We start from the raw sequence: 27581 nt of genomic DNA, 5'->3' as shown, positions 1-27581 counted from the left end.
ACTATTTTAGTCAAACATTGACCTATGTGTTTCAGAATACCAGATACTCAACAAATATTTGACAAAGATTTTGAAGTGTTCAATATATTGAGTAGTAATTTGGTCATTGAATTGAATATAAACATAAATATTGGTATACTGAGTATTAACTAGTCATACACTAACCTGTTCACAACAAGTTACGAGAAACTTAATAAAAATCTGATGCAGATTTTAAAGAACTAAATATAGTTAGTAGTAATTTGATCAATGAATTGAATACAAGTATAAATATTAGTACACTGAGCATTGACTAGTTATACAGTGATCTGTCTAATACAAGTTATGAGAAACTCAATGAATATTTGATGTAGATTTTAAAGAACTTGATATACGTAATAATAATTTGTTCTATGATTTGAATATAAGCATAAATATTGGTACATTAAGCATTGACTAGTCATACATTGACCTATCTAGTACAAGTTACGAGAAACTCAATAAATACTTGATGAAGATTTTGAAAAACAATAAGCACAAAATTAGTTATTTTTTTATATCATTTTCATAGCTTTTAATATGAAATATTTTACCATTTCTAAAATAGAAGCTAGCAAGATTTTTTCATGACCCTAAATCAATTTATCTTTTCTATATCTAACTTTTTTTTATCATTTCTACTGATTATTCATCATTTAAATATTATATTTATATTAATTTACTTTTGATCAAATTTTGTTATATATTAAATTTATTTCTGTGTTAATTGCATTTATATTTATTTGTCTTATTATTTTGTATTATTTTTTACATTCATTTTTATATTTAAACTAGTTACATAAAAACATATTTATTTTTTACTTTTAGTAAATAACAGTAAAAAAAAGTTTTAGATGTGCATACTTTTAATAAAAAATCATTTTAGGATATTTAATTTTAAAAATTTTGTAATACACGGATAAAATATAAAAATAACTCTTCAATAAAATTTATGGAAATTAGTTAAAATAATTTTGTATTTCCTCTAAATTTAATAATATAAATTTTACGAAAGTATGTAAAATATATTCAAATAATTTCTTTTGACCCAAATAGTTTGATTGGTTATGTTGATTTTATAATTATTTCTTTCCCGCTTTTTTTAATTTTTTATCAGCTCCTTTTATATTATTTATATTAAACATGTTATATTCTATATATTTATGTCATAAATATAAAAGCAAAAGAAGTAAGTATTAGGACGTTTTAAAAATAGAAACAAGTAACTAAAACTATGAATATTGGTAAAAATGCTGGAATATAAATTTGTGTATAACTTTTATTTTGCCATTTAAAAGTTTAAAGTGATTTGGATAGTCTAGGGTTTTAACTCGGTTAGTTGGACAAAATGTGTGAACTAATATAAATTCTTTGATATTATGTTTGATTCCAATAGATAAAATAAAAATAAAGGAGAAGAAGGGGAGAATTGTATTAAAAAAAAAACTTGGTATTTAATTTGCTAAAAAGATTTGAAGCATATAAACATGGCCGCTATAAGATGGGTTCGGCATACAGCTAATTTCCAATCGGACCTCGTATTGGTACTACAAGACGTCTAAATAATAATTATGACTTCTGTGGTTCTGTTTGCTTCTACCACAACTTCTTCAGAAAAATAATGATTTTAAGGGAAATTTTTGAACCAAAACTTTCATCCAAATGCCATTGAATATTTATTTTAATTTAAAAATAAATTTTGTTCCTAGCTAATATTATTTTTTACAAACATTAACCAATAAAATTGGTATATATTTAAAAGAAAAGTTAGGAGCAAATTTAATTTAGTAGATAATATTATGAAATACTTCAAATATAATTGAATCCATTGGCTTATGTATTTTCAGCTTAATTTCAGTTTTTAACTTTTCAACTTTCAAACTTTTTAATTTCATCTAAAATTTCAACTATCAATTAATAATATTTTAAGTAATCGTCCTAAACACAACCTAAATCTATGGTGACAAATACTATAAGCAAAATTTTGTGTACTAATTAATTTACCAATATTTTATTATGCATTTCGATTGAAAATTTTTTAGTTTAAATATGCTAAAATGCACTTCATATATATATATATATATATATATATATATATATATATATATATATATATATATATATATATATATATTCTCTTATGAGTAAAAGTGACGATAACTACACAACAATGGCACAATTGCTGCTTAGGTTCCCATTTTGCTTTTATTTTTCAATTTAATATCTAACCAATTAAATAATAATAATGTAGCATTCTAAACTATATATATCAAGGGGAGACTAGTGACATTTTAGGGGAGACTTGGAAAAGTCTTCAATCAAGAAGTTAAAAAAAGTTGATAATTAGAAAATTAATAAGCACAAAATTTGTAATTTATAAAAAAAAACTGCACTATGAATTTTTTTTAAAAAAAGATTACTCATCCGTAACTTTTGCGGTTTGTTTGGATTAGAGATGAAATAGAGAAAATGAAAGTGAAAAAAAGAGAAATAAAAGAGGAATGAGGTGGAGAATTTATTTTGTTTGGATAAATAAAAATAATAAAAAATGAGTGGCTTTTTTAGGAATCCTCCCATAAAATTAATATTGCTTCACACAAAATTCTCCCATTTCACCACTGTTTTTGAGGAATCAATTTTTTTTTGGACCCCACTAAATTTGTTTTACTTCATTTTCATTTCCATCCCATCCAAATCCAAAGTTCCCATTTTATTTTCTTTCACTTCTTCCCAATTTATTTCCTTCCAAATGATCCCAATGGAGGACTTCAAATTATATGCAATTGACATTAAAATCATACCGTGCTTGAAGTGGCATTCAAATTGGGTTTAGTTGAAAAAAGTGACCATGTTCTTAATGAAGAAGAGGAAATTGGGTTTAAAAACATATATCATGCTTGAAGAGGACATTTAAATTTAAAGTTAATTAATCTATTTGTCCTAGATATATGACAATAGACCCATAAATGATTTTTTTATTTATTAAAGTGACCATGTTCTTAAGGAAGAAGAAGAATATATATACTTTAAAAAAAAGAAGAAGAGAATATTGAGAAAAATAACTAAAATATTCAATAAATTAAAATAATTCCAATTCAATTCACACCAAAACCCAATACTTTCTATAAATTTTAAAATTCTTAATTGGTTATAATTTCATTATTCCTATACATCAATATATTAAATATCAAAATTTCTTAATTCAATATTCGTATGATAAATGTTTAATATCAATTTTATATTTGTCGTCTTATATATTAACCAAAATATGTACTCCTTAATATAATAAAAAATTAATACAATGACACTTTCATAAATGTTTCTGCCTTGAACTCAAATTGTGTATTTAAAATAAACAGCTTATTCGTTTTCTATAGTTAGTTTGGTTCTTTGGAAGAGATCGAGTAAAAAGAGAGATGATGAAAAGAAGAGACTGAAGTTATGAAACCAGCCTCCCCCAACTGCATTGAGCTCAACAAGTAATATAATGGTAAATGAACTATGTTTCACGAGGAGTAAATTTGACACATATTGTTTTGCTAAATCAAACTAATTGAATGCTATTGGAATTGAAAGACACTATGAATTTAAAATTGTAATATAGTTAGATATTAATAGATATTAAAATGAATTATCAAGAAATTTAGTCCACCTGATCCAAAGAACTTTGCCCAAGTTTAAGATCAGTTTTTGCTGCAGTAATTCACATTCAATTCCTTGACAATTAATCCTTTTAATCTCATATAACTTAATTCCTTGAATGAAATCATGAGACTAATGTACAAAAGCACAACAAAATCCGTAGATCAAACACAGTTTTCTATTTCTACATATCAAAGAGCATGGCCGAAAAATCAAGAAGCAATAACCAAACGTCTCAATTCCGATTATTATGAAGATTCATCAACTTCGTTCATACAAAACAACTAGTTCAGATTTAAAGGCTAAACTACAAACAAAATGCTTAGAAATTAAAAAGGAAAATAAACTAGATCACAATCACAATTGGCTCCCTCAAGCTCTAAAGGCCTTCCTTAATTTTCTCTCCAAAAGCGTCTCTTTGCATTTTCTACCTCAACAAGCTGCCACCTAGAAGTAAAAAAAGAATAAAGAAAAAATTCAAATGCCAAGAAAATTACCAAGACTAATTAAAAGCTATATAAAGAAGTAGAAAATGAGATAGAAAAACTACCTCAAACTTGTATTCTCTATTTTACACTTAATAACTTACAAGGAGGAAAAAGATATATCAGGAAAAAATATACGTTATTATTTTGCGATTAGAAAATAAGTTAAAGTATTTTAATTTTGTTTAATATGAAATGTCAGTGTAACGAAGTTTTATAACCTACATAACAATCATCATTCCTTTAATTTATTTAACTAATACGAAATGGTATGAATATAAATAGAATTAAATATATTAATATTAATAGATGCCCGTGTAAAACTCCAATACATTGAAGTTAATACTAATTAGTAATTGAACTCTTTCAACTTATTATATGCTTTTTAGAAAAACATTTATCAAAAATTGATTATATTACGGGATTAACAGAATCCTAAAAAATGATTTGTAGTCATGTTAAAAGATATTTTGAGATAAGAATATTTAAAATATCAAGATTTAGATTGTTCGAATATATATGTACAACTCATTTAATATATATTTTCAAACATTGTATCATTATTGAATATTAAATTACATTAGCATTTTGTAAACAATCTAATCTAGCTTTCGGAAATGCAAAACAAACATGCATGCACGTTCAACTTTTCTTTTTCATTATCATATAACTGTTGGTTCATCTTTAGTTAAAACTAGTTCATTCAAAGATATATGATATATGGCTTAGCTAGTCTTCTTTTAAGAAGAAAACCGGACTACAACTTGTTTACCTGCAGTGTGATAGTCAACTAAGGTTCGTGTTGATGAATAATTGTTTTTTATTAATTGAGGGCCTAAAGGTCAAAACAAAAGAGAAAAACGCCATCCAATTGTAAACTAAGGTTTGTGACTTATTTATCATATAAAGGAAAAATGAAGTATATTATTACCAGCTATCCTCTATGACGCCACTTGAAAACTTTCACTGCTGCCATGACCTAAATAACGTATGGTAAATTGCTTATGAACTTGAAATAAGCATGTCTCCAAGTACACTTTATTAAGATTGAGCTAAAGACGCCCAGAAGCTTATAACAAATCCAATTGTCATACTCGTGTAAAATTCATGGGTGAAAAGCAATTTTTCAGCTCCAGGAAGTTTAACAATTGGTTCCTATGGCGGTTTCCATCAATACACAATTTCTCTAGTGGCGGTCCATAAAGATCAAGATTATTTTCATAACATGAGGCATTGAAACTCTGTAATTGTGTATCAGTTGAAAGTTTTCCAGATAGATTGTTATGTGACAAATCTAACACAGAGAGTCCATCAATTTGAGTAAGACTGGAAGAAATTGAACCAACTAGCTGTTGAAGTACAAGTGTGAGGTTAAGTCACACATCGAGTAGAAATAAAAAAGTTGAGCACCATATAGGTGAAGAAAAAATTCATAAACCTGTTAGGGACAAATTCAACATATGAATGTTTTTTAGATGACAAATTTGTAATGGTAAACTTTCATATATCTAGACAAGTTATGGATTATCAGTGGAAGATCTCCACTCAAACTGATATTGGATAGCATCAGTGAGCGCAAATAACTTGCATTTTGAAGTGATTTTGGAACTCCACCCTTTAATTGATTCCCTGATACCAATGTTTCCAACTTCAAAAACATTGAGAATTCGGGCAGTATGCCGTGGATTTTATTCCAACCTAGATTCACAGTCAGAACTAGATCCTCTGTTTTTGAATAATAAATTGTAACCTTTTTCTTTTTTGACAACATCGTTTTCACTCATTCAAATTTTTTAGAATAGGACACAGTAACATTTTTGTCTAAGAAGCACGGACGCGGCACTTCAGCGGCGTGTCCCGCGTCGGACTTGCATCGGACACAAATGCGGACACGACTCTGGTGCGACGCGATGTCGGGTACTTCCACTGTCACCGGACACGGTTGGACAGCCGGACATGCACGACTGGATGCAACCCAACAAGTGGACGCGGACACCTTAGCTATTTTTATTATTTATTAAAAAAATGCTTACCAAATACGAACCATTCTCATTCTCATGCACCTTCTTCTTCATCTTCTCCTTGTTGTTTCCTGCAAGTGAACCAAACGTCTCCCTTGCTGCATGTTGTCGCCACCGTTTCCCCGCACAGGTAGGCCCTTGTTTCTCTTTTCTAATTTGCTGGACTGCTCCCTGTTTCTCTTTTTTTTCTTCCGTGGAGAATGGAGATACAAAAGTGTTATTGCTATTTGTTTGTTTTTCGTATGCGTTGCCCTTTCTAGTTTCTTTTGGTATATTGTTTTTTGTTTGTTTTTCACTTGTTTACATTGATTTTTATTTTTTTAAAATTGTTGTAGAGATGAGTGCTTCTAGTCCTAGTCAAGCTAAAGAACAAGATGATGATACCAAACCTTTATGGACCTATGTTACAAAGATAAAAAGTGTAGGTGGTGGTGAAAATTATGAGATAAAATTCAATATTTGTGATGTTACATGGTTAAATCTTGAGATGATGATGAATATGTAAATCTTGATTTTCAATTTAGATCTTTTATGCATATCGTTCATATTTAAGTTTATGTAATTTTAGTTTATTTTATTTTATATATATATATATATATAGTCGTGTCCATGTTCTATATTTTGGACATTACAGGTGTCCACATGTCCGGTGTCTATGTCAGTATTGGTGCTTCATAGATTTTTGTAGTAAAAGTGAAAACAAAAAATCCTCACTTGCTCACAACATACAGCCCTTTATTTGTCTTGCATTCTGCATTCATACAAATATTTATGAAAAGAAAGACAATTGTTAAATGCATACCTTGGAATGTATTTGCATCAATTATTAGAAAATTTGTTAACATATGTTCAATGTATATTTTGGAGTGCAGAGTGGGATCGTTGGGGTGTTCCCAAGCATGTTCCTCTCCCTACAGAATTTCACAAGACGCTAGAGGCACTTACATCTCAATCAGGGAATCATACCGCTGCTGCCAGCTCTAGTGAATCACCATCAAAGGCATGATTTCCACTCACATTAGAGCTTTGGTTTCTCAATTTGAGTATATTTTTATTTTCTTTCTATTGAACTGTTTGCGTGAAATAGTTTCAGACTCGAAGCAGTTTTTGTGGGAGAAAACATGGGCTCCTAAGAATTATTGTTTCACTTTACAAGCACATATTATGCATGAAATGACTTAGTTCACAGGTCCATAATTAGTAATATTCAGAATTTCTGTTTGATCTATTCAAATTTCTCCATCCTATATAATTTAACTCATTAGTTCTGGCTCCTAGTTTCTGAATGACGCACCTTCATCTATGATTAGGTCAGGGATACATCTATCTTAACATTAAATTAGTGGTCAGAATATTAGCTTTTCACAATTATACTTGTTCAGACATCTCCCCACTCTTAACACTTTAAGATGATCAGAACGACTCATGTCAGGAGTTTGTTAGAAATCCTTCATTCTATCCTCAGGCTATGTAACTTCAACATTTTCTTTGGGTTATATTTTGACTGATGAAAAGGAGCAAAAAATAATACTTAGTTCCATTGTTTTTTTTTTTAAATCACTAAGTTTCATTGTTAGACTGATGAAAGGGCCATATTTAGATTGCATCAAAATGTTTTTAACTTGGTTATTAATAGTGCACTATAGTGATGCAGAGTAGCTGTGTCCAGTTACAGAATTTGAATGTTGTTGTGTTATTGAATTGTGGTCATAATGGTGTCAGAGTGTGAATTTTTGTAAAATCTACTTTTGCCCTTAAAATAACATCGTTTTAGGTGCCCAAAATAGATATGGTTTTTCATGCTTCTATCTATTATGCTGATAGAGACAGAGGGTGGGGTAGTGCCTTTGTTCAAGGCAAGGCTCCTCCTAAGAAAGTCTGAAACTGATTCTAAACTTTTCTGCATGCCTTTTATTCATTCATGCAACTCTTACATACTGCAATTATTTACATGTATAACTAATTAAACAAACTAATGGTATTAACAACTAGTTGGTAACTAACCCAACAGATTTAACTAACTATTTACTATGTTTTCTTGGCTGCAATAGCTTCTTCTTAACATTCCCTACCCCATCAAAAACACCTTGTTCTCATGGTGTTGGGTAATGAAAAAAATGGAAATAGGGAAATTCGCAGCAAAAGTCCCACCGGGATAAAAAATGAGAGCATTCTTTGCACCAAAGCTAATGGTCTTTTTGTGGAGTCCATTAGCAATGGCAGCCAACATTCCACTTCTACCTCTAAGAAACTCCTCCACCAGAGGTTTCATCATTCTCTCGTACACTTGAAACTCAGATGAGTCGGAAGAGAAAACACGCGAGAAGCCTCCATAAGTTTCTGATTTGATTCGCTTCGGATCTATCGAGCTTACAGGAGTTGATAGCGTCATCGACTGTGGGTCGTTAACCATTAAGCACGCGGTGGGATTCTTGTTCTTGGAAATTCAGCACCTGGTGGCGCGTTGTTTTTGACGGGGTTCTGAGGCCACGCGCTCTTAGGTCTCTTGCACGGAGCTTGAACGGGCGACAAAAGGAGGGGTCGGATTTGAAGGAAAACTTTTAGATTTTTGTTTTCCGGTTTGGGGAGAGGCGTTGGCGGGGTTTCTAGTGTTTGTGCTGTGGACAAAACGTTGTCGTTTGGGAATGGCGTGATCTTGGGTAAGTGGAAGCTTTGCGGCATCGTTTGGGGAGTGACGCGAGCTCTCCAGGGAACGGTGATTGTGTCGGGGCACCATGGTGAGGTGTTCGGATCCATTGTGTGGTGATGTTCCAGCAGTGCCGTTGGCACTGTGGAATCCATGGAAGGTGGCATGGTTTGCAGAGCTGTGGTACTAAACAAGCTTAACAGACGGTGCCGAGTACTTGCAAAATCAATCCCAATGGATTGAGCTGGATGTACAGAAAGAGAAGGAAGGGATGGCTCCTGCAGGGGTGGTTGTGGGTGGTGTGTTATGGCATGGCCGGGAGTAGAGGTGGAGGCAGTCATGGGCGGCAGGTGGGTGATCGAGAATCGCAGGATATCTAATTTGGCTACATTACGTTGATGGAGGTGAGTGTTGGAATTGAGATGATTATGGTTGGGTGACCGCAGGTGGAGGTGATCGAGAATCGAGTCCACCTTGCCAGAAAGTTCTGCGTATTTGTCATTGAGGGAAGCTTGGCTGTTGGATAGGCGAGCAACTGCGTCTTCAAGTCTTTCCATCGTGGTCTTTCTGGTTGTGTGGTCAGCCATGGCGATACGACAGCGACGACAGGTCGGACCAATTGATAGAGACAGAAGGTGGGGTAGTGCCTTTGTTCGAGGCAAGGCTCCTCCTAAGAAAGTCTTAAACCGATTCTAAGCTTTTCTACATGCCTTTTATTCATTCATGCAACTCTTACATACTACAATTATTTATATGCATAACTAACTAAACAAACTAATGGTATTAACAACTTGTTGGTAACTAACCCAACAGATTTAACTAACTATTTACTATGCTTTCTTGGCTGCAATGGCTTCTTCCTAACATATGCGATGCTTATACTATTTGATTCACACTAACTCATCTTTGGCAATATTTTTCTCTACTCTGAACTCTAATTTGTTTTTGTACTGAGCTCAGAACCTTCAACTTGCTCTACTTTTCATGTGCAACACTCATTTTATATTTGAATGTTTAAGTTGTCTGCATATTTGAAATTGATGACCATGAAGAATTAAGTTTATCTAATTGGATATTTTATACAATATCTTGTTCCATCTCCACCATGTGTGGGTGGGTTTACAATGTGCATTATGGCATCTACTTTTATCATGTATTTTCAGGAGACGGTTGTCTATGCAAACCATATTTTGGTTCAAACATTCTCCGGGAAGTCTCTTGATATACATGATCCATTTATTTGTAAGATAAGAGAATCCTTATGCATATACCATTTTTGTTGATCATTTCACTCAAAAGTTTAAATTTATTATTATTATAATTAGGGGAGAGAGACACTCCCAATCTGTTTACATATTTTAAATAAAAATAAAAATAAAGAAAAGGAAAAGATTTAGAAGTTAAAATAAAATAACTAACAACATGAGAATGATGGATAGTTATTAGGAAAGAGTAGTAGAAGTTTAAAAATTGATAAAATATATAGTTGTCTAAAATTTGTGGAGCTGAAAAGGAGTAGATGGGGCCTCTCCAAATTTTAAATAACAAATCCAACAATTAAAAAAACAAAATTTAAATACATTTAATAAAAAAATGATAGAGTAAAAAAGATTAACAATATAGAAGTAGTGGAAAGTTGCAATAGGTTAGAAGAAAATTTTCAAAATTTAAGAAATGATTTAAAGATAAAATTATCTAATGAAATGTAGATATCCAATGGAGATATTTCCTTTATTATTAATATAGATTAATAATTAATAATATAGATTATTATTATTATTTCTTAAAATAAAAGGCATGCACAGTTTGGAAATTGGAGTGATCTCCATATAGTTTAAACATATGTGATCAAATTATTTTGTTCTAATTATGACAAAATTATGATGATAGATTTATTCATTCAAAATATGTGCCTTCAATTTTCTAATATCTTTGATTCTTAAAAAATTGAAAATAAGGCCCTTATCAAAATATTCAACTCAACAATGTCTTTGACAAACTGAAATTTTGATTATGACAAAGATGCACGTAAATTAATGATATAATACATAGTAATTTATATTTCATTACTAGCACAACGCTAATAAAACTAGAGTCTTCTTGAAATGATCAAAACATGATATAAGTATCTCAATTGCTAGTGAAGAAATGTAAAACAATCATAATTTCCAACTTATTGCCTTTTCCAAGCCTTAACAAGCTTAGACATTGGAGTCATCCAAGAGGGCCAGTGTCTTCAAGGGATTGAATTTTCTAAAAAAAAAAAAAAAAAGAAAGAAAGAAAAGGGAAACAGAATGTTAGATATCAAAATGTGCAAATGAAAACAAATAAAATTCTTATACCTATAAAAAGAAATTTGGAGAAATTAAAGTAATCAGAATAATAACATCAAGTTAATGATAGATTAAAATCACAATAGTTTATAAGAAAAATATTTATGGTAATAATGGAGATCATTAATATTTTAGGATTAAGTATTAAACATCAATAATTATGAGTTTAATGATTATGCAACAATAGTATAATTTTATAGGATAGTTTATGGTAATAATGGAGATCGTTAATATTTTAGGATTAAGTATTGAACATCAATAATTATGAGTTTAATGATTATGCAACGATAATACAATTTTATACCATTAATTAATCTTAATATAATTTTTGTAAAATTCCACAAACTTATCATATACAAAGTTATAAATGATTGGATGACAATATAAATAAATTCTCCGGTATCTCTTCAAAATTAATTATATTAAAAATAGTTCAATGAAATCTTATTGTCACACTTCAAAATTATATTATGTATGAAATCTTTCATGTATATAAACTATATGAAAAGCAAAAGAAAGGACTACAATATTATTACCTGTTAAGCTTCATCCATGCACCTTTGATATTTTATTAGCAAATACTGCTACCTTGACATAAATATTGTCTGATAGATTGTTCAAGAACTTGAAATAAACATGTCTCCAAGAACGCTTTATTAATATTGAGCCAAAGACTCCCCAGAAGCTTGTAACAAATCCAATTGCCATACTAATGTAAAATTCACGGGCAAAAAGCAATTTTTCATCTTCAAGAAGTTTAACAATTGGCTCCTGTGCAGGCTTCCCATCGATACACAATTTCTTCAGTGGCGGTCCACAAAGATATAGATTATCTTCATAACATGAGGCATTGAAACTCTGTAATTGTGTACCAGTTGGAATTTCTCCAGATAGATTGTTATGTGACAAATCTAACATAGAGAGTCGATCAATTTGAGTAAGACTTGAAGGAATTGAACCAACTAGCTGGTTTCTTGACAAATCAAGAAAGTCAAGTGATGTTAACTTCCCAATATTTGAAGGAATTTTTCCAGTCAAATTGTTTCTTGATAAATTTAATGAAACCAATTCAAATAAACTCTCTATTTCTATTGGAATTTCTCCAGAAAAGTGATTGCTTGAAAGATCAATGCCTTTTAAAAGTGATAACACATTCTTTTTGAACATTTGTTCTGAACCTTTCCACATCAAGTGTACATTAAAATCACGTAGTTCAATGAAAAATATTGTTGCAGATGTCTTTTGAGTCATTGAAGTAAAAATTTTTATGCATTTAGGAATTTGCCCAGACATGTTGTTTAGTGAGAGATCCAAGAGTTGAATGTTACTTAGGTAGCAAATTTTCAATGGTAAACTTCCATGGAAATGATTTCTTCTCAAACTTAAAAATTTTAACTCTTGTAATTCGCTCCCAATCCAATCAGGGATAGATCCTGATAACCTATTTTCTGCAATATCTAGCACTACCAGATTTGTGCAACTCCTCAAGGAGAAAGGTATCTCATTTGATAAGTTGTTGTTTCTCAATAGCAATGCTCGAAGATCAACAAGAGATCCCATGGATGTAGGTATCCTTCCTGAAAAATTATTGTGACTTAAGTCCAAATAAGATAATGACTTGAAATGACTCCAACAATCCGGAATTTTTCCAGAGAAATGATTATTTGATATGTCAATATACTCAATTTGATTTTGTGTATTCAGCCATTTGGGAAATACTCGACCTAGCTTGCAAGATCGCAATCCTATGTGGCTCAACTGAAATGGTGGAACCCAATTTTGGCTAAATGCCAAGGCCAATAAAGAGTTCTCAGATAAGTCCAAGATGTCTAACTTAGACATATTAGCGAAATGATAATCAGTGAGCACACCCTTTAAGGAATTTGATTGCATATATAGTACCTCCAGTTGAGGTGGAAATTTAATATCTTTTGAAATCTCTCCATTTAGCTTGTTCCCATAAAGATATAATTCTCTTAAAGATGAGAATATTGAGAGGTCGGGTAGTGTGTCATTGATTTGATTCATGCCTAGATATAATTGTTCCAATGAATATCTAGCACATCCAGACAAGTGATGGATTATCATTGGAAACTCTTCACTCAAGCTATTATTAGACATGTCCAATGAGCGCAAAGCACATGCATTCCCAAATGATTTTGGAATTCCACCTTCTAAAATGTTTGAAGTGATTGACAAAGACTCCAACAGAGATGGCAATTTGGTACTCTCTGGAATTTTGTCATTTAATTGATTTTCTGAAAGATCCAATGTTTTTAAGGCAGAAAATATTGAAAGGTCAGGAAGCGTACCATTGATTTGATTTCCTCTTAAGTTCAATTCTTGCAGCGAGAATCTGGCACACCCAGACAATTGATGGATTATCACCGAAAGCTCTTTATTCAAATTGTTACCAGACATATACAGTGAGCGCAAAGCACATGCATTCCCAAATGATTTTGGAATTCCACCTTCTAAAGTGTTTGATTGGATTGACAGAGATTCCAAATGAATTGGTAAGCGGATTCCTTCAGGTATGTTTCCACTTAATTGATTCATATCGAGAACCAATATTTTTAGAGATGAGAATACTGAAAGGTCAGGTAAAGAGCCAGTGATTTGATTAAATGACAAAACCAAATCTTGTAATGAGTGTCTAACACAACCACTAGACAAATTATGAAGGATTGATGGAAGGTCTTCAGTCAAATGGTTTGCTGGCATGTATAAAGAATGTAAGGTGCATATATTCGCCAAGGATTTCAAATCCTCACCCTTGAATATATTATATGAGAGGTCGAGGTGCTCAAGAGAATTCATTACACGGCCAAAATGGTTTGATGTGGAACCCTCCAAGAGGTTATTACTAAGGTCAAGCTCAACAAGGTTGGAAGTGACGTTGGACAGCCACTGGAGTATCATTGATGACGTGAAGCTGTTCCAGGAAAGATCAAGTCTGGAAAGAGAACTAGAAAAATTGAATTTGGAGGGCCTCAGTGAAAGGATAAAATGATCGGAAAGGCTACAATGAATTAAACTCAGTTCTCTAAGTTTTGGTAGCTTGGCAATCATTTGGAGGAAGCTATGAGAAGTGTTGAGATTAGATATGGAGTCGAAGGAAAGATGGGTTAAGGAAATGAGATTAGACAGCCAATGATCTCCATCGTCAATTTTGAGAGCACCATCATCGTCATAATATGATCCTCCAAGATAAAGCTTCTGCAAATTTGAAAGGTTCCCAAGTTGGGACGGTATACTTCCTTCAAAAGAATTGTAGCTGAGATCAAGATGCTGCAACTGGGAGAGATTTCCAATTTGAGAGGGTATATTTCCTTCAAATTGATTGGCCCTGAGATCAAGATGCTGCAACTGGGAGAGATTTCCAAGTTGACGTGGGATTGAACCCTCCAGATAATAATTCCCAGCAAGATTTAAGTATTTCAAATGAGAAAGAGAGCCAAACTGAGTTGGAATTTTTCCTTCAAAATCAGAATGTGACAGATCAAGGTATCTCAAGTTGGTGAGAGAACCAAGAAACTCTGGGATTCCTCTGCCTTGAAAAGAATTCCAACTGAGGTTTAAATAGTTTAATTGTTGCAACTCCATCAACGACTGGTGGATCTCTCCTCTGAGGCCTAAACTGTGAAGGTCGAGCATTAGAACATGGGCGGTGAGGTTGGAGCAGCGAATCCCTTGCCATTGGCAGCAATCAGAAGTGGTCCAAGAAGAGAGCATGCCATAGTGATCCAGAAGTGCAGCCTTGAATTGGAGGAGTGCTTCTCTCTCAGTCTGAATGCACATAATATGGTCTTGAGCAGAAACAACAACCTGCAACATCATCATCATAAATGTTATTATGCCTTCCATGAATTTCAAACCAACTGGATTAATGGTTGGCATTTTGGTGGTTATGATGAGAAAGGCAAAGTGATTGATGAAATGAATCCACTCAATATGAGAATTAGAATGATACTGATGACTTTAGAATGATAATGATGACTTTAGCACTGCCAATAGCCATGCATATATATATATAATATCCAAAAGTTTTCGAGCGTTTGGTTGAGATTAACTGTTTGCCAACGTGTTACATGTTGTTGTTATAAGTATGGTTTTTTTAATATAATATATTATTTGTCTGTAAAAAAAGTGTTCATAAGTGACAAAACTGACAAAATAAGAAACACATGATGGACGACTTCAAAAAGTCCTCTAATTAAACAAAACAAAATAAAAATAAAAGACGATTTTGAATTGTCAATACGAAAGTAACAAAGCTACTTGCGTACGTCTGCTTGAATACCTTAATAATTATTTTAAATTGGCATTCATCTAAAAGTTTTGTCCCAAAGAATAGCATAATTAATCTTTTTTTTTTATGTAGAATCAATAGCTTTTTTTATGTTTGTTATGCTATAAAAGAGCTATTTGAATGTAAATATTCTAAAGCAAAGCAGACTAAAATAGAAGCTAGCAAAATTTTGTCATGACCCTAATTAAATCAATTTATCTTTTCTAGAGCTAACTTTTTTATTATTTCTACTGATTATTCATCATATAAAATTTTATATTTATATTAATTTACTTTTGATCAATTTTATTAGTTCATACTATTTTTTTTTTATATTAACTAATAAAATCGGTATATATTTAAAAGAGAATTTATGAATAAATTTCACTAGTTGATACTATTAAATACTTCAAATTGAATCCATTAGCTTATTTATTTTCAGCTTTCATTTTTAACTATTCAACTTTTAAACTTTTAAATTTTATTTGAAGTTTCAATTATCAATTAATGATATTTTAAGTAATCGTCCTAAACACAACCTAAATCTATGGTGGCAAACACTTTGAGCAAGATTTTGTGTACTAATTACTTGGCCAATATTTTGTTATGCATTTCAACTGAAAAGTTTTCAGTTTAAAGATGCTAAACGTAGTATATATATTTTCTTATGAGTAAAAGTGACGAAAACTACACAACAACACAACTTTTATTTTATTTTTCAATTTAATATCTAACCAATTAAATAAAAAATAAGACTTGGAAAGATAATTTTAGGAGAGACTCATCAATAATGGAGATATACTGCTGAGTTTAGCAGTGCCAACAGCCACATATATAATATCCAAAAGTTTTCGAACGTTTGGTTGAGATCTACTGTTTGCTAACGTGTTACATGTTGTTATAAGTTTGGTTTTTTTAATATAATATATTATATTATTGGTCTATAAAAAAAAGAAAAAAAGTTTTCAAAAGTTACAAGACTGACAAAATATGAAAAACATGATCGACGACTTCAAAAAGTTCTCTGATTCAAAAATAAATAAATAAACAAAAGACGACTTTGAATTGTGAATACGAAAGGTAAACAAGCTGTTTGCGTACGTCTTCTTGAATACCTGAATAATTATTTAAAATTGGCATTCATAAAAAAAATTGCCCCAAAGAAAAGCATAATTAATCCTTTTGTATGTATAATCAATAAATAGCTTTTTTTATTTGTTGTTCTGTTATAAAAGAGTTATTTGAATGTAAACATTCTAAAGCAAGGCAGACTAAAATAGAATCTGGCAAAATTTTGTCATGACCCTAATTAAATCAATTTATCTTATAAATTAGGCAACAAAAATCATTTTTAGGATATTTAATTTTTTAAATGTTGTAATATACGAATCAAATATAAAAAAAATATATTCAATAAAATTTATGAAATTAGTTATAAAAAAAAAACATTTACACACGCACGCTATGAGAAGGGATACCACTAAAGTCAACTATCAATTAACGATATTAAGTAATCATCCTAAGCACAACCTCAATCTATAGTGATAAACACTTTGAGCAAGATTTTGTGCACTAATTACTTGATCCATATTTTGTTATGCATTTCAACTGAACAATTTTTAGTTTAAAGATGCTAAACGTAGTATATATATTTTCTTATGAGTAAAAGTGACGAAAATTATACAACAACACAACTTTTCTCTTATTTTTCAATTTAATATCTAACTAATTATATAAAAAAATAAGACTTAGAATATAATGTAGTATTCTAAACTATATATATCAGGTGCAGACTAGTAACATTTTAAGAGAGACTCGAAAAAGTCTTCGGTCAAGAAATTACAAAAAAGTTTATAGTATTTCTTCGTAATTAAGGTAATGACATTCATATTTAAAATAATTAGAAAAATAATTAGCACAAAATTTGCAATTTATGAAAACAAAAAACTGCAGTTTGAAAAAAAAAGTGAAAATATAACTCATCCGTAACTTTTACAGTTTGTTTGGATTAGAGGTGAAAGAGAGAAAAATGGAAGAACGAAAAAAAAAAGAGAGAGATAAAAGAGAAACTAGGTGAAAAATTTATATTATTTGAATAAATAGAAATAATAAAAAACTGAATGATTTTTTTTTACCAATCCTCCCATAAGATTAGCATTGCTTCACACAAAATCCTTTCATTTTACCACTGTTTTTTAGGAATCATTTTTTTGGACTCCACTAAATTTATTTTATTTCATTTTCATCCAATCAAAACCAAAAGTTTCTATTTTATTTCCATTCATTTCTTCCCAATTTATTTCCTTTCAAACCATCCTAAACAAGTGGAGGACTTCAAATTATATGTTATTGACATTAAAATGGTGTTGTGCTTTAAGTGACATTCAAATTGAATTTGGCTAAAAAAAGTGACCATGTTCTTAATTAAGAAGAAAAAATTGGGTTTAAAAATGTATACCCTACTTGAAGGGGCTATCAAATTTAAACACAAAAATGTATACCATGCTTGAAGGGGCTATCAAATTCAAACACTCATTTTATAGTTGAATGTTTAAGATGTCTGAATATTTGAAATGAGCATTTTCTTTTTAGTTTGAGCACTTATATGTATATAGTATAAGTTATTTAATATCTAACCAATTAAATAAAAAAACAAGACTTAGAAAATAATGTAGCATTCTAGACGATATATATGAAGTGCAGACTAGTGACATTTTAGGGGAGACTCATCAATAATGGAGATATACTGCTGAGTTTAGCACTGTCAATAGCCACATATATAATATCCAAAAGTTTTCGAACGTTTGGTTGAGATCTACTGTTTTCCAACGTGTTACATGTTGTTATAAGTTTGGTTTTTTTAATATAATATATTATATTATTGGTCTATAAAAAAAAAGTTTTCAAAAGTTACAAGACTGACAAAATATGAAAAACATGATCGACGACTTCAAAAAGTTCTCTGATTCAAAAATAAATAAATAAATAAACAAAAGACGACTTTGAATTGTGAATACGAAAGTAAACAAGCTGTTTGCGTACGTTCATGAAGGACTTGAGAGATCAATACTTTTTAAAAGTGACAACCCATTATTCTCTATTTCTATCGAAGGTCTTCAGTCAAATTGTTAAAAGACATGTATAAAGAATGTAGGGTGCATACATTTATGAAGGACTTGAAAACCTCACCCTTGAATCTATTAAAGGAGAGCTCAAGGTGCTCAAGAGAATTCAAGACCATGCCAAAATGATTTGATGATGTGAAAACCTCCAAGATCCAGCTCAACAAGGTTGGAAGTGATGTTTGACAGCCACTATTCACACTCTTCCCATGCTCTGAACATTGTAAAATATACAATGTCATAATATATATGTAATGTACTATATAAGTCAACAATTCTAAGATACATGTTAAATTATGATTTAATGATAATATAAAATACTATTTTATACTAGGAACATATTTTATTTAAATTTTAATTCACAGACTCTTTTTTATTTTATTTTTTCTTCAAGCTGAGCTCTGGGAAGAATTACATAATACTCTGTTCCAAGAAGAGTTTCTCTGGTTTTAGAAGTTCCATTGCAGATGGATGAAATTTGGGAATAGAAGGCAACTGAACTTTATCCATAAAATTCAGAATAGCAGTGGAGAGTGGATAACTGATATTTCTTAAATTCATCAGGAGATGATAGTATACTTCTTCAAAAAGAAGGTAGTTATGAGCCTTTCTGCTTACAAGGATCTTTCCCCGGGTTTGAAAAGTGCTAGGTTGGAGGAGTTGGGTCGTGATGATGACTAACCAGAGAGTCTAGAGATACATTAATTCTTTTCAAAAGCTTTGACCCATTCCTTGTTTGCAAATCTCTTAAAGAACTAGCTTTACCATGCATCCACCTTATATTGAAACATATCACTCAATGTGAAAATATTAACATGCAAATAAATATTGGAAAATGCTGAATGGTATGAAAACTACGAATGACACCAATCATGTGGTGTCTCATTTACTCTAACCGTTCAGAGTATTATAATATTTTCTTATAGAGGACTAATAAATTTTATTCAAGTGGGGTACAAGGGGTATCATACAACAGATAAGAACCAGCAAAAAAAAGCCTACATACAGGAGTTAGTCCTTTACATTAAAAGTGTTCCTTGTACTCAGCTTCTACTCTAATGCTATAGAGTATGTACTAACCCCGATCCTTCATAAGTTGTATTTTATGAACGCACCTAGAACCTGAAAAAATAAATTAAAAGCCCCAATCCTTCACATGTCTCATAAAAGGGCAAAATGATCTGCAAGTAAGCCAACCATGCATCCTAGATCATAAAAGGGGGTGATTATATCATGGTTCCCTGGTGCAAACTGTAATAATTTTGTTCAACAAAAGGTCTCCTCTGTAGAACTGTTGAGCCAAAATAAGTGATGAAGTCATAGCTAATAAGAAATAAGGAAGTAGTAAAATGTGATTTTAAATTATGAAATCATAGAAAATAAGAGAAATCAAAGAAAAAGTATTGAGGAACTATGCCATGCCAAACTCTCTAATGACTTTACAACAGGGTATGTTGGTCTCTCTAATGACTTTACAACACCGGTCATTGGGGGTTTAGCAAAGACAAACACTTATATGGTTGACGTGCTTATAGTTTGTAAAATGATATAGCCACTGTAATGTAATGACATGCCAGAAAAAAACAAATAATAACCAAACAAATGAGAGAGAAAATAAGAAAAAGTATTGGGGAAGTAGCTAAATACCCAATTTTTTATATAGAAAAACAATTTAGCGAGAAAATAAAAAAGAAAAACCATTCTCACTGTGCCATGAATCTGAAGTGTTGAACAACTCCTCTACGTCTAGAATTCCTAAGGATAAATTTAATTATGAATGCAAAAACTGAATGAAAATCAATTGATTACATTTCCGTAGGAATATGAATTATACCAGAGCTTGTGAAAAAGGCACTATGTCATGCCAAACTCTTTCGAAAATCATACTTTAGCTCTGATTCTAAAGATTACAGGTCCCTTTTCCCCATGTTTGCTTCCTTCATATCCTCAGTTTCCCCATTGATGAATATGGTAAAACCATCAAGCTTCTTTCTCATGTCTGAAGCCAAATCAGGTTTCAACATCATCAGTTATGACAGCAACAAATTCGAACACTTAGTAGGGGGTACTATTTCAAGGCTTAATTCTACATTGAACTATTGCGTGCAGCAGGGTATGAAATTCATTTAAATTTATTTTTAGCTTCTAATGATTCTTACTAATTAAGCATGAGGCGAAAAAATGTAGTAATGATGCGTAAGCCTATTGTTGCACATCTCAGAAATTATATATTATAAATAGATTGTTGCATTTTTTAGTATCAGTATCTGTTGCGTTGGAAACAGGGCAGCTGCAGGAGATGAATGATGCATCTTTCCTGATAAATACGTGGTGTTTTTCTGAATCTGATATCATACTTTAATGTGTAATTTTTGTAATCAAAAGATGGCTTATGTTGTTATACAAATGTTACCTAGTGTGCACGTAACACTTATTGTTGATTTGTTATCATTCATATTAGTTTTCTGGTTAAACATAGCACTATATTTGAGATTAGAGCGTCACCCTCTTTTAGATGATGGAACAATTGTCGTTTGCACTTTTCTATGCTTCTTGTCTACTTAAACATAGTTGATTCTGAGCATATAAATGGTGATCAATAAATCAGCACACCCAAATTCAAACAGAGCTATATTGCTTTTTGGGCCTCCTGGTACTGGAAAAAAATGCTAGCAAAGGCAATTGCTAATGAAGCTAGTGTTCAAGTTTCATTAATGTCTCAATGTCAACCATCATTCACATCAAAATGGTTTGGAGAGGATGAAAAGAACATTCGAGCTCTGTTCACACTGCCTGCTAAGGTTTATAGTATGATTGGACAGAGGACTAGAATAGGAGAGCATGAGGCCATGAGGAAGAGAATGAAAGACATGGTAGCTATTAAACAACTTCTTCTACTCTTTTAAGTTTGACATCTCCATCCATGCAAATTTTGGTATGAGCTGAAGATCTAACTAAATATATGTTGCATCATATTTTAGGAAAAGAAGCAAAGAGAAGAAGAAGGCCAGAGCTCCGAAGATGCTTCAAACAATAAAGACAAGGAAGAACAAGAAATTAAAGCGAGGTCTTTAAACATGGAAGACATGAGACAGGCTAAGAGTCAGGTAGGGTGAACTTTAAATTTCATTCAAATGTATACGGAGTACTTGATTTGGGCATTTGTACAATACTGCACGAACTAGTCAAAAGTGGATTTTTAAAATCTAGAAATTAAAAAACGTTGGTTCGGTTGAATACGGTAATAGATATATGGCACTAGGGTCATCTGATCCATTTTTTTCCACTTAAAATGGTAACTTGTAACCAAAGATTTCATACTAAATATCACACGAGTGGAAGAAGGAAAGTGTTATTTGCAATAGAATATCTTTTCCCATCTACATGAACTTACATATATCTGATTAAATGCAAGTGGATGCAAGTTTTGCATCAGAAGCATCCGTAATGAATGAGTTAAAGCAGTGGAATGATTTGTATGGAGAAGGAGGTTCAAGGAAGAAACAACAGCTGACTCACTTCCTTTAGATTGTGGAATGCTACTTTTATTATTGGATTTGTGACAATTCGTCTTCAATGATACATTTCAACAAAGGAAGGAGTCCTTCACCAGAGATGTTGAACTCAAAGCATGCCTAAATGTCTCACTATATCCCAGATGTCACAGAGATATCATGATTCCCATGCCAGAAAAGCACAAGTTCTGCAACATGCATCTATTCTCTAAAGGACGTGTAGATCATTATGCACTATGTTTAGGAATGGGTTCTCGGTTTTCGTTTGAGTTGTCTACAAACAAATGAGAACCTGTATTAGGGGATTCATGTTATGTCATGCATGGTTTTGGAAGATGCAATGGCTTTGTAGGAAGTAGGAATATTTTACACACAACATTTTAGGTGTGCTGTATTATATATGACAGTAGAATTTTGTAAATTGAATTGTCTTTAAACTGTACTGCTTATACAGTTGTGCAACTGAAATGAATTTTCTTTAAATGGAACTAGTTGAATGCTATTGGAATTGAAAGAAACTCTGAATTTAAATTTGTAATGAAGTTAGATATTAAAAAGAAATTAAAATGAATTACCTAGAAATTTAGTCAACTGATTTAAAGTCTTTTGCAAATGATGAAAGAGGGTTATGTTTTGATTTTTGGGATTTTAAGTAACGACCTAACTTTCACCTAATCCAAACGACTGTGCTCAAGCCTAAGATCATTTTTGGCTAAAGTAGTTCAAGTTCAATTCCTTGACAATGAACCTTTTCAATATCATACAACTTAATTCCTTAAAATGAAATCATACGACTAAGGTAAAAAAGCACAACGAAATTCGTAGCTCAAACACCAATTGTTTCTAATTTCTACATAATCAAAGAGCATGGTCAAAAATCAAGAACCAATAAGCAAACAAATCATTTCCCAATATTATGAAGATTCATCAACTTCATACAAAACAGTAAATTAAGATTTGAAGGACAATCTATCAACAAAATGCTTAGAAAAAAAAATAACTAGATCACAATTCCAATTGGCTCCCTCAAGCCCTAGCCCAAAGAAAATTAGCAACCCATTATTAACTCAAAATACATAAGACATAGGATCCCTTAGTCATCCACTTTTAAAGAAAATAATAAATCTAGAAAAGCCTTCCTTTATTCTCTCTCCAAATCCAACTGTGAGAGATGCCTTCTCACCTTCAAAAGTGGCTCTTTGCATTTTTTCACATCAACAAGCTGGCACCTATAATCCAGAATTTTTCTGCCAAAAATTAAGATATCCTTCAAAAGTTTTCCTCAAATAGATACAACAAGAGAATAAAAAAAAATATGAAATCCCAAGGAGAAAAACTACCCCCCTCAAACTTATGCTCAATTTGACACTAAATAACTTCCAAGGAGAAAAATGATATATAAAAAATGAAGAAAAATAAACATTATTCATATGTAGTTTTTGCGATCAGAAAATAAGTAAAAATTTTATAGCCTACTCCACTACTTAAGTTTTATTACCATCATTGTTTATTACATTTATTTAACTAATACGAAATGATATAAAATTAAATATATTAATATTAATGGATGTCATTTTAAAACTCTAGTAATTGAAGTTAATAATAGTAAAACTCTTTCAACACATTATATACTTTTTAAACAAATAACTTATCAAAAAATGATAATCTTACGTTATTAACATAATCATAAATGATTTGTAGTTTTAAAAGACATTTTGAGATAAGAAAATAGTAAGATTTAGATTGGAGATCTTTCCTTGAATATATATATTATTTTCAAGCATCCTATCATCATTGACTATTAATTAGAAATTAATATTTTGTAAACAATTTAATCTATATTTCAGAAATGCAATAAAATTATTCTTGTTCATTTTTTTATACTTAGATGTTCATCTTTTGTTATTGAATAAATCAAGAAATATGAAACCTCGTAAAAGTGGTGGAATAGGGCCATCAAATTGATTTGATTCAAGAATTGGGGAATATTGAATATACTTTTGTGGAAAATTTGGAAGCATACCCTGTAGATAATTATACCAAAGATCTATTTCCATCCACTTTTCCACAGCTCATTTAGCCAGAACCACTTTGGAACAAAATCTGATACTCCAGTTTTTGAAATGTCAATATAGCTAAAGTCATTTGGGAAATGTCTGACCTAACTTGCAAGATCTCAATCCTATCTAACTCAATGGAAAACATGGGCCCGGTTTTGGCTAATTTCCAGAGCCAATGAGTTATCATATAAATCAATGACTTTAACGTAGACATATTAGCCAAATACAAGTCAGTGATGACACCGTTCAAAGCGTTTGAACTCAAATCTAGTTGTTCTAGGCGAGCTGGAAATCCAACCTCTTCAGAAATTGTCCCATTTAGCTTGTTCCTATAAAGCTACAATCTTCTTAAAGATGGGAACACTGAGAGAGAGTTTGGAAGAGTGCCATTTGATTCATGCCCAAATCTAATTCTTCCAGTGAGTATCCAATATATCTAGATAAGTTATTGATTATCAGTGGAAGATTTCCACTCAAACTGATATTGGATAGCATTGCAAATAACTTGCATTTTGAAGTGATTATGGAACTCCACCCTTTAATTGATTCCCTGATAGAACCAATGTTTCCAACTTCAAAAACATTGAGAATTCAGGCAGTATGCCGTGGATTTTATTCCAACCTAGATTCAGTTCTTGCAATGAGTATCCAAAACACCCAGACAAGTTATTGAATATCACTGTCAGTTCTTCACTAAACTTGTTACCAGAAAGATCCAATGACAACATTGTTTTCACTAGATCCTCTGTTTTTGAATAATAAATTGTAACCTTTTTGGAATCTTTTTTGACAACATGTTTTCACTCATTCAATTTTTTTAGAATAGGAAACAGTAACATTTTTTTAGTAAAAGTGAAAACAAAAAATCCTCACTTGATCACAACAAACAGTCCTTATTTGTCTTGCATTCTGCATTCATACAAATATTTATGGAAAGAAAGACAATTGTTAAATGCATACCTTGGAATGTATTTGCATTAATTATTAGAAAATTTGTTAACATAAGTTCAATGTATATTTTGGAGTGCAGAGTGGGATCGTTGGGGTGTTCCCAAGCATGTTCCTCTCCCTACAGAATTTCACAAGACGTACAGGCACTTACATCTCAATCAGGGAATCATACCGTTGCTGCCAGCTCTAGTGAATCACCGTCAAAGGCATGATTTCCACTCACATTAGAGCTTTGGTTTCTCAATTTGAGTTTATTTTTATTTTCTTTCTATTGAACTGTTTGTGTGAAATAGTTTCAGACTCGAAGTAGTTTTTTGGGAGAAAACATGGGCATAATTGGTTATTAATAGTGCACTATAGTGACACAGAGTAGCCGTGTCCCGTTACAGAATTTGAAGAATGTTGTTGTGTTACTGAATAGTGGTCATAATGGTGTAGGAGTGTGAATTTTCGTAAAATCTACTTTTTCCTTTAAAATAACATCACTTTAGGTGCAGGGGTTGCAATCTTGAGATTTTCCCTGATTTTAAAATTAAAGACATTCCAAAATAGATATGGTTTTTCATGCTATTATGCGATGTTATACTATTTGACTCACACTAACTCATCTTTTGGCAATATTTTTCTCTACTCTGAACTCTAATTCGTTTTTGTACTGAACTCTGAACCTTCAACTTGCTCTACTTTTCATGTGCAACACTCATTTTATATTTGAATGTTTAAGATGACTGCAAATTTGAAATGAGCATTTTTTTTAGTTTGAGCATTTATATGTATATAGTGTAAGTTATTTAATCTCTATAGAGAAGTTTAGAATAGTGATCATCCTGCTATGTGCTATATAAGGATTTTGAGCTGTTATCAGAGACTAACAAATATTGTTTTTAACTGTTAATTCATGTATCTGCATAAGCGTTTGTGGCGTTCAGTGTAAATTGATGAGTCTAGAAGAATTAAGTTTATTCAGTTGGATATTTTATACAATATCTTGGTTCATCTCCACATGTGTGGGTGGATTTACACTGTGCATTATGGCATCTACTTTTATCCTGCATTTTGAGATGATTGTATATGCAACCATATTTTGATTCAAACATTTTCCGGGAAGTCTCTTGATATAACATGACCCATTTATTTGTAAGATAAGAGAATCTTGATGCATATGCCATTTTTGTTGATGATTTCACTCAAAAGTTTGAATTTATTATTGTGAATGTATGAATACATGATTTCGAGATGCCAAAGAATAATCAAACAAAATTATTTTCAAGATTACTTCAACAAACATTCAAAGGTTAAATATTGCTTCAAGATTAATACAAGTTTTCTTCAACAAATAAGTATTGTTTCAAGATTAATTCAAGATCAATTTTTTGTCTCAAAACAAAGTGTTTACTAGAGATTAAGGCTCTGGTAATCGATTACCAGACAGTGTAATCGATTACTAGAAGATAGATTAATTTAAGATCAAGTTTTTGCCTCAAAACAAAGTGTTTACAAGACATCCAAGACTTTGGTAATCGATTACACTGAAGACAATTTTAAAAAATCAGCTTTTAGAAGAATTTTGAAATTTGAAATTAAAAGTTGTAATCGATTACCATTGATGTGTGTAATCGATTACCAGCAACGAAACTCTTGAAATTCAATTTGAAAAGTCTTAACCCTTCAAAATATAATTGTGTAATTGATTATCAAAAACCTGTAATCGATCATCAGTGAAAAATTTCAGAAAAAACTTTTTGAAAAAACACATCCCTTCAAACCATTTTTGAAAAGGCACTATGGATCTATATATGTGTGTCTGACTTCGAAAAAACAAGAAAAAATATTCCAAGAGAACTTAATTATCAAATGCTCTCTCAACAGCTCTTAGTCAAACACTTGCAAATCTATTAAGAATTCATCCAAGAACTTTAAATTGTATTATCATCTCTAAAAGAGAGAAATTTCTTTTGGAACTTCAATTTGTATCATCCACTCTAAAGGAGATAAAATCTTTTTGTTCATCTCAGAAAGTCAATTGTAATCAAGAGATGGGTTGTCTCTTGGAGAATCTTTGAACATAAGGGTGAGAGATCCCAATGCGTGTTGACTGGACGTAAGCACGGGGAGTGGCCGAACCAATATAAATCGACTTTGCATTTTTCTCTTTCATTATCTCATTTATGTTATTGCAATCAATTTTATCTTGCGCACTTAGAAGAACATTGTCAAATTGATTCCTTCTTCTTCTTCGTTATGAGCCTATCAAATATCAGTTAAAGGCGGGGTTAAAATTTGTTAGTGGAAAATTTTATAAGACTTAATTCATCTCTCTCTTAAGTTATTAAAGTCACTTGTCCAACAATTATTATTATTATTATTATTATTATTATTATTATTATTATTATTAGAGAGAGACACTCTGAATCATTTTACATAATTTAAATAAAAATAAAAAATAAAGAAAAGAAAAAGATTTAGAACTTAAAATAAAATAACTAACAACATGA

General features: G+C 31.2%; 1 protein-coding gene across 4 annotated transcripts in view; it reads right to left on the bottom strand.

The window, feature by feature from the left end:
- LOC114391197 (receptor-like protein EIX1) overlaps window positions 1-27581 on the bottom strand; it is a 53117-nt gene that overhangs the window by 20810 nt on the left and 4726 nt on the right. The window contains exons 1-2 of one of the 4 annotated variants that reach the window (XM_028352230.1): window positions 13460-15138; window positions 11684-12724 (exon numbers count right to left, since the gene is read on the bottom strand). In XM_028352230.1, the coding sequence (XP_028208031.1) occupies window positions 11694-12724; window positions 13460-15047 (2619 nt within the window). In that variant the 5' untranslated portion in view covers window positions 15048-15138 and the 3' untranslated portion in view covers window positions 11684-11693. Of the gene's footprint in view, window positions 1-10855; window positions 11067-11683; window positions 15139-27581 lie in introns of those variants that run through there. The other 3 variants (XM_028352227.1, XM_028352229.1, XM_028352228.1) reach the window with 3 other exon arrangements.

Source organism: Glycine soja, chromosome 16 (genome assembly GCF_004193775.1).
Source record: "Glycine soja cultivar W05 chromosome 16, ASM419377v2, whole genome shotgun sequence".
NCBI lineage: Eukaryota > Viridiplantae > Streptophyta > Magnoliopsida > Fabales > Fabaceae > Glycine > Glycine soja.
This window is presented reverse-complemented; position numbering and strand designations above follow the sequence as displayed.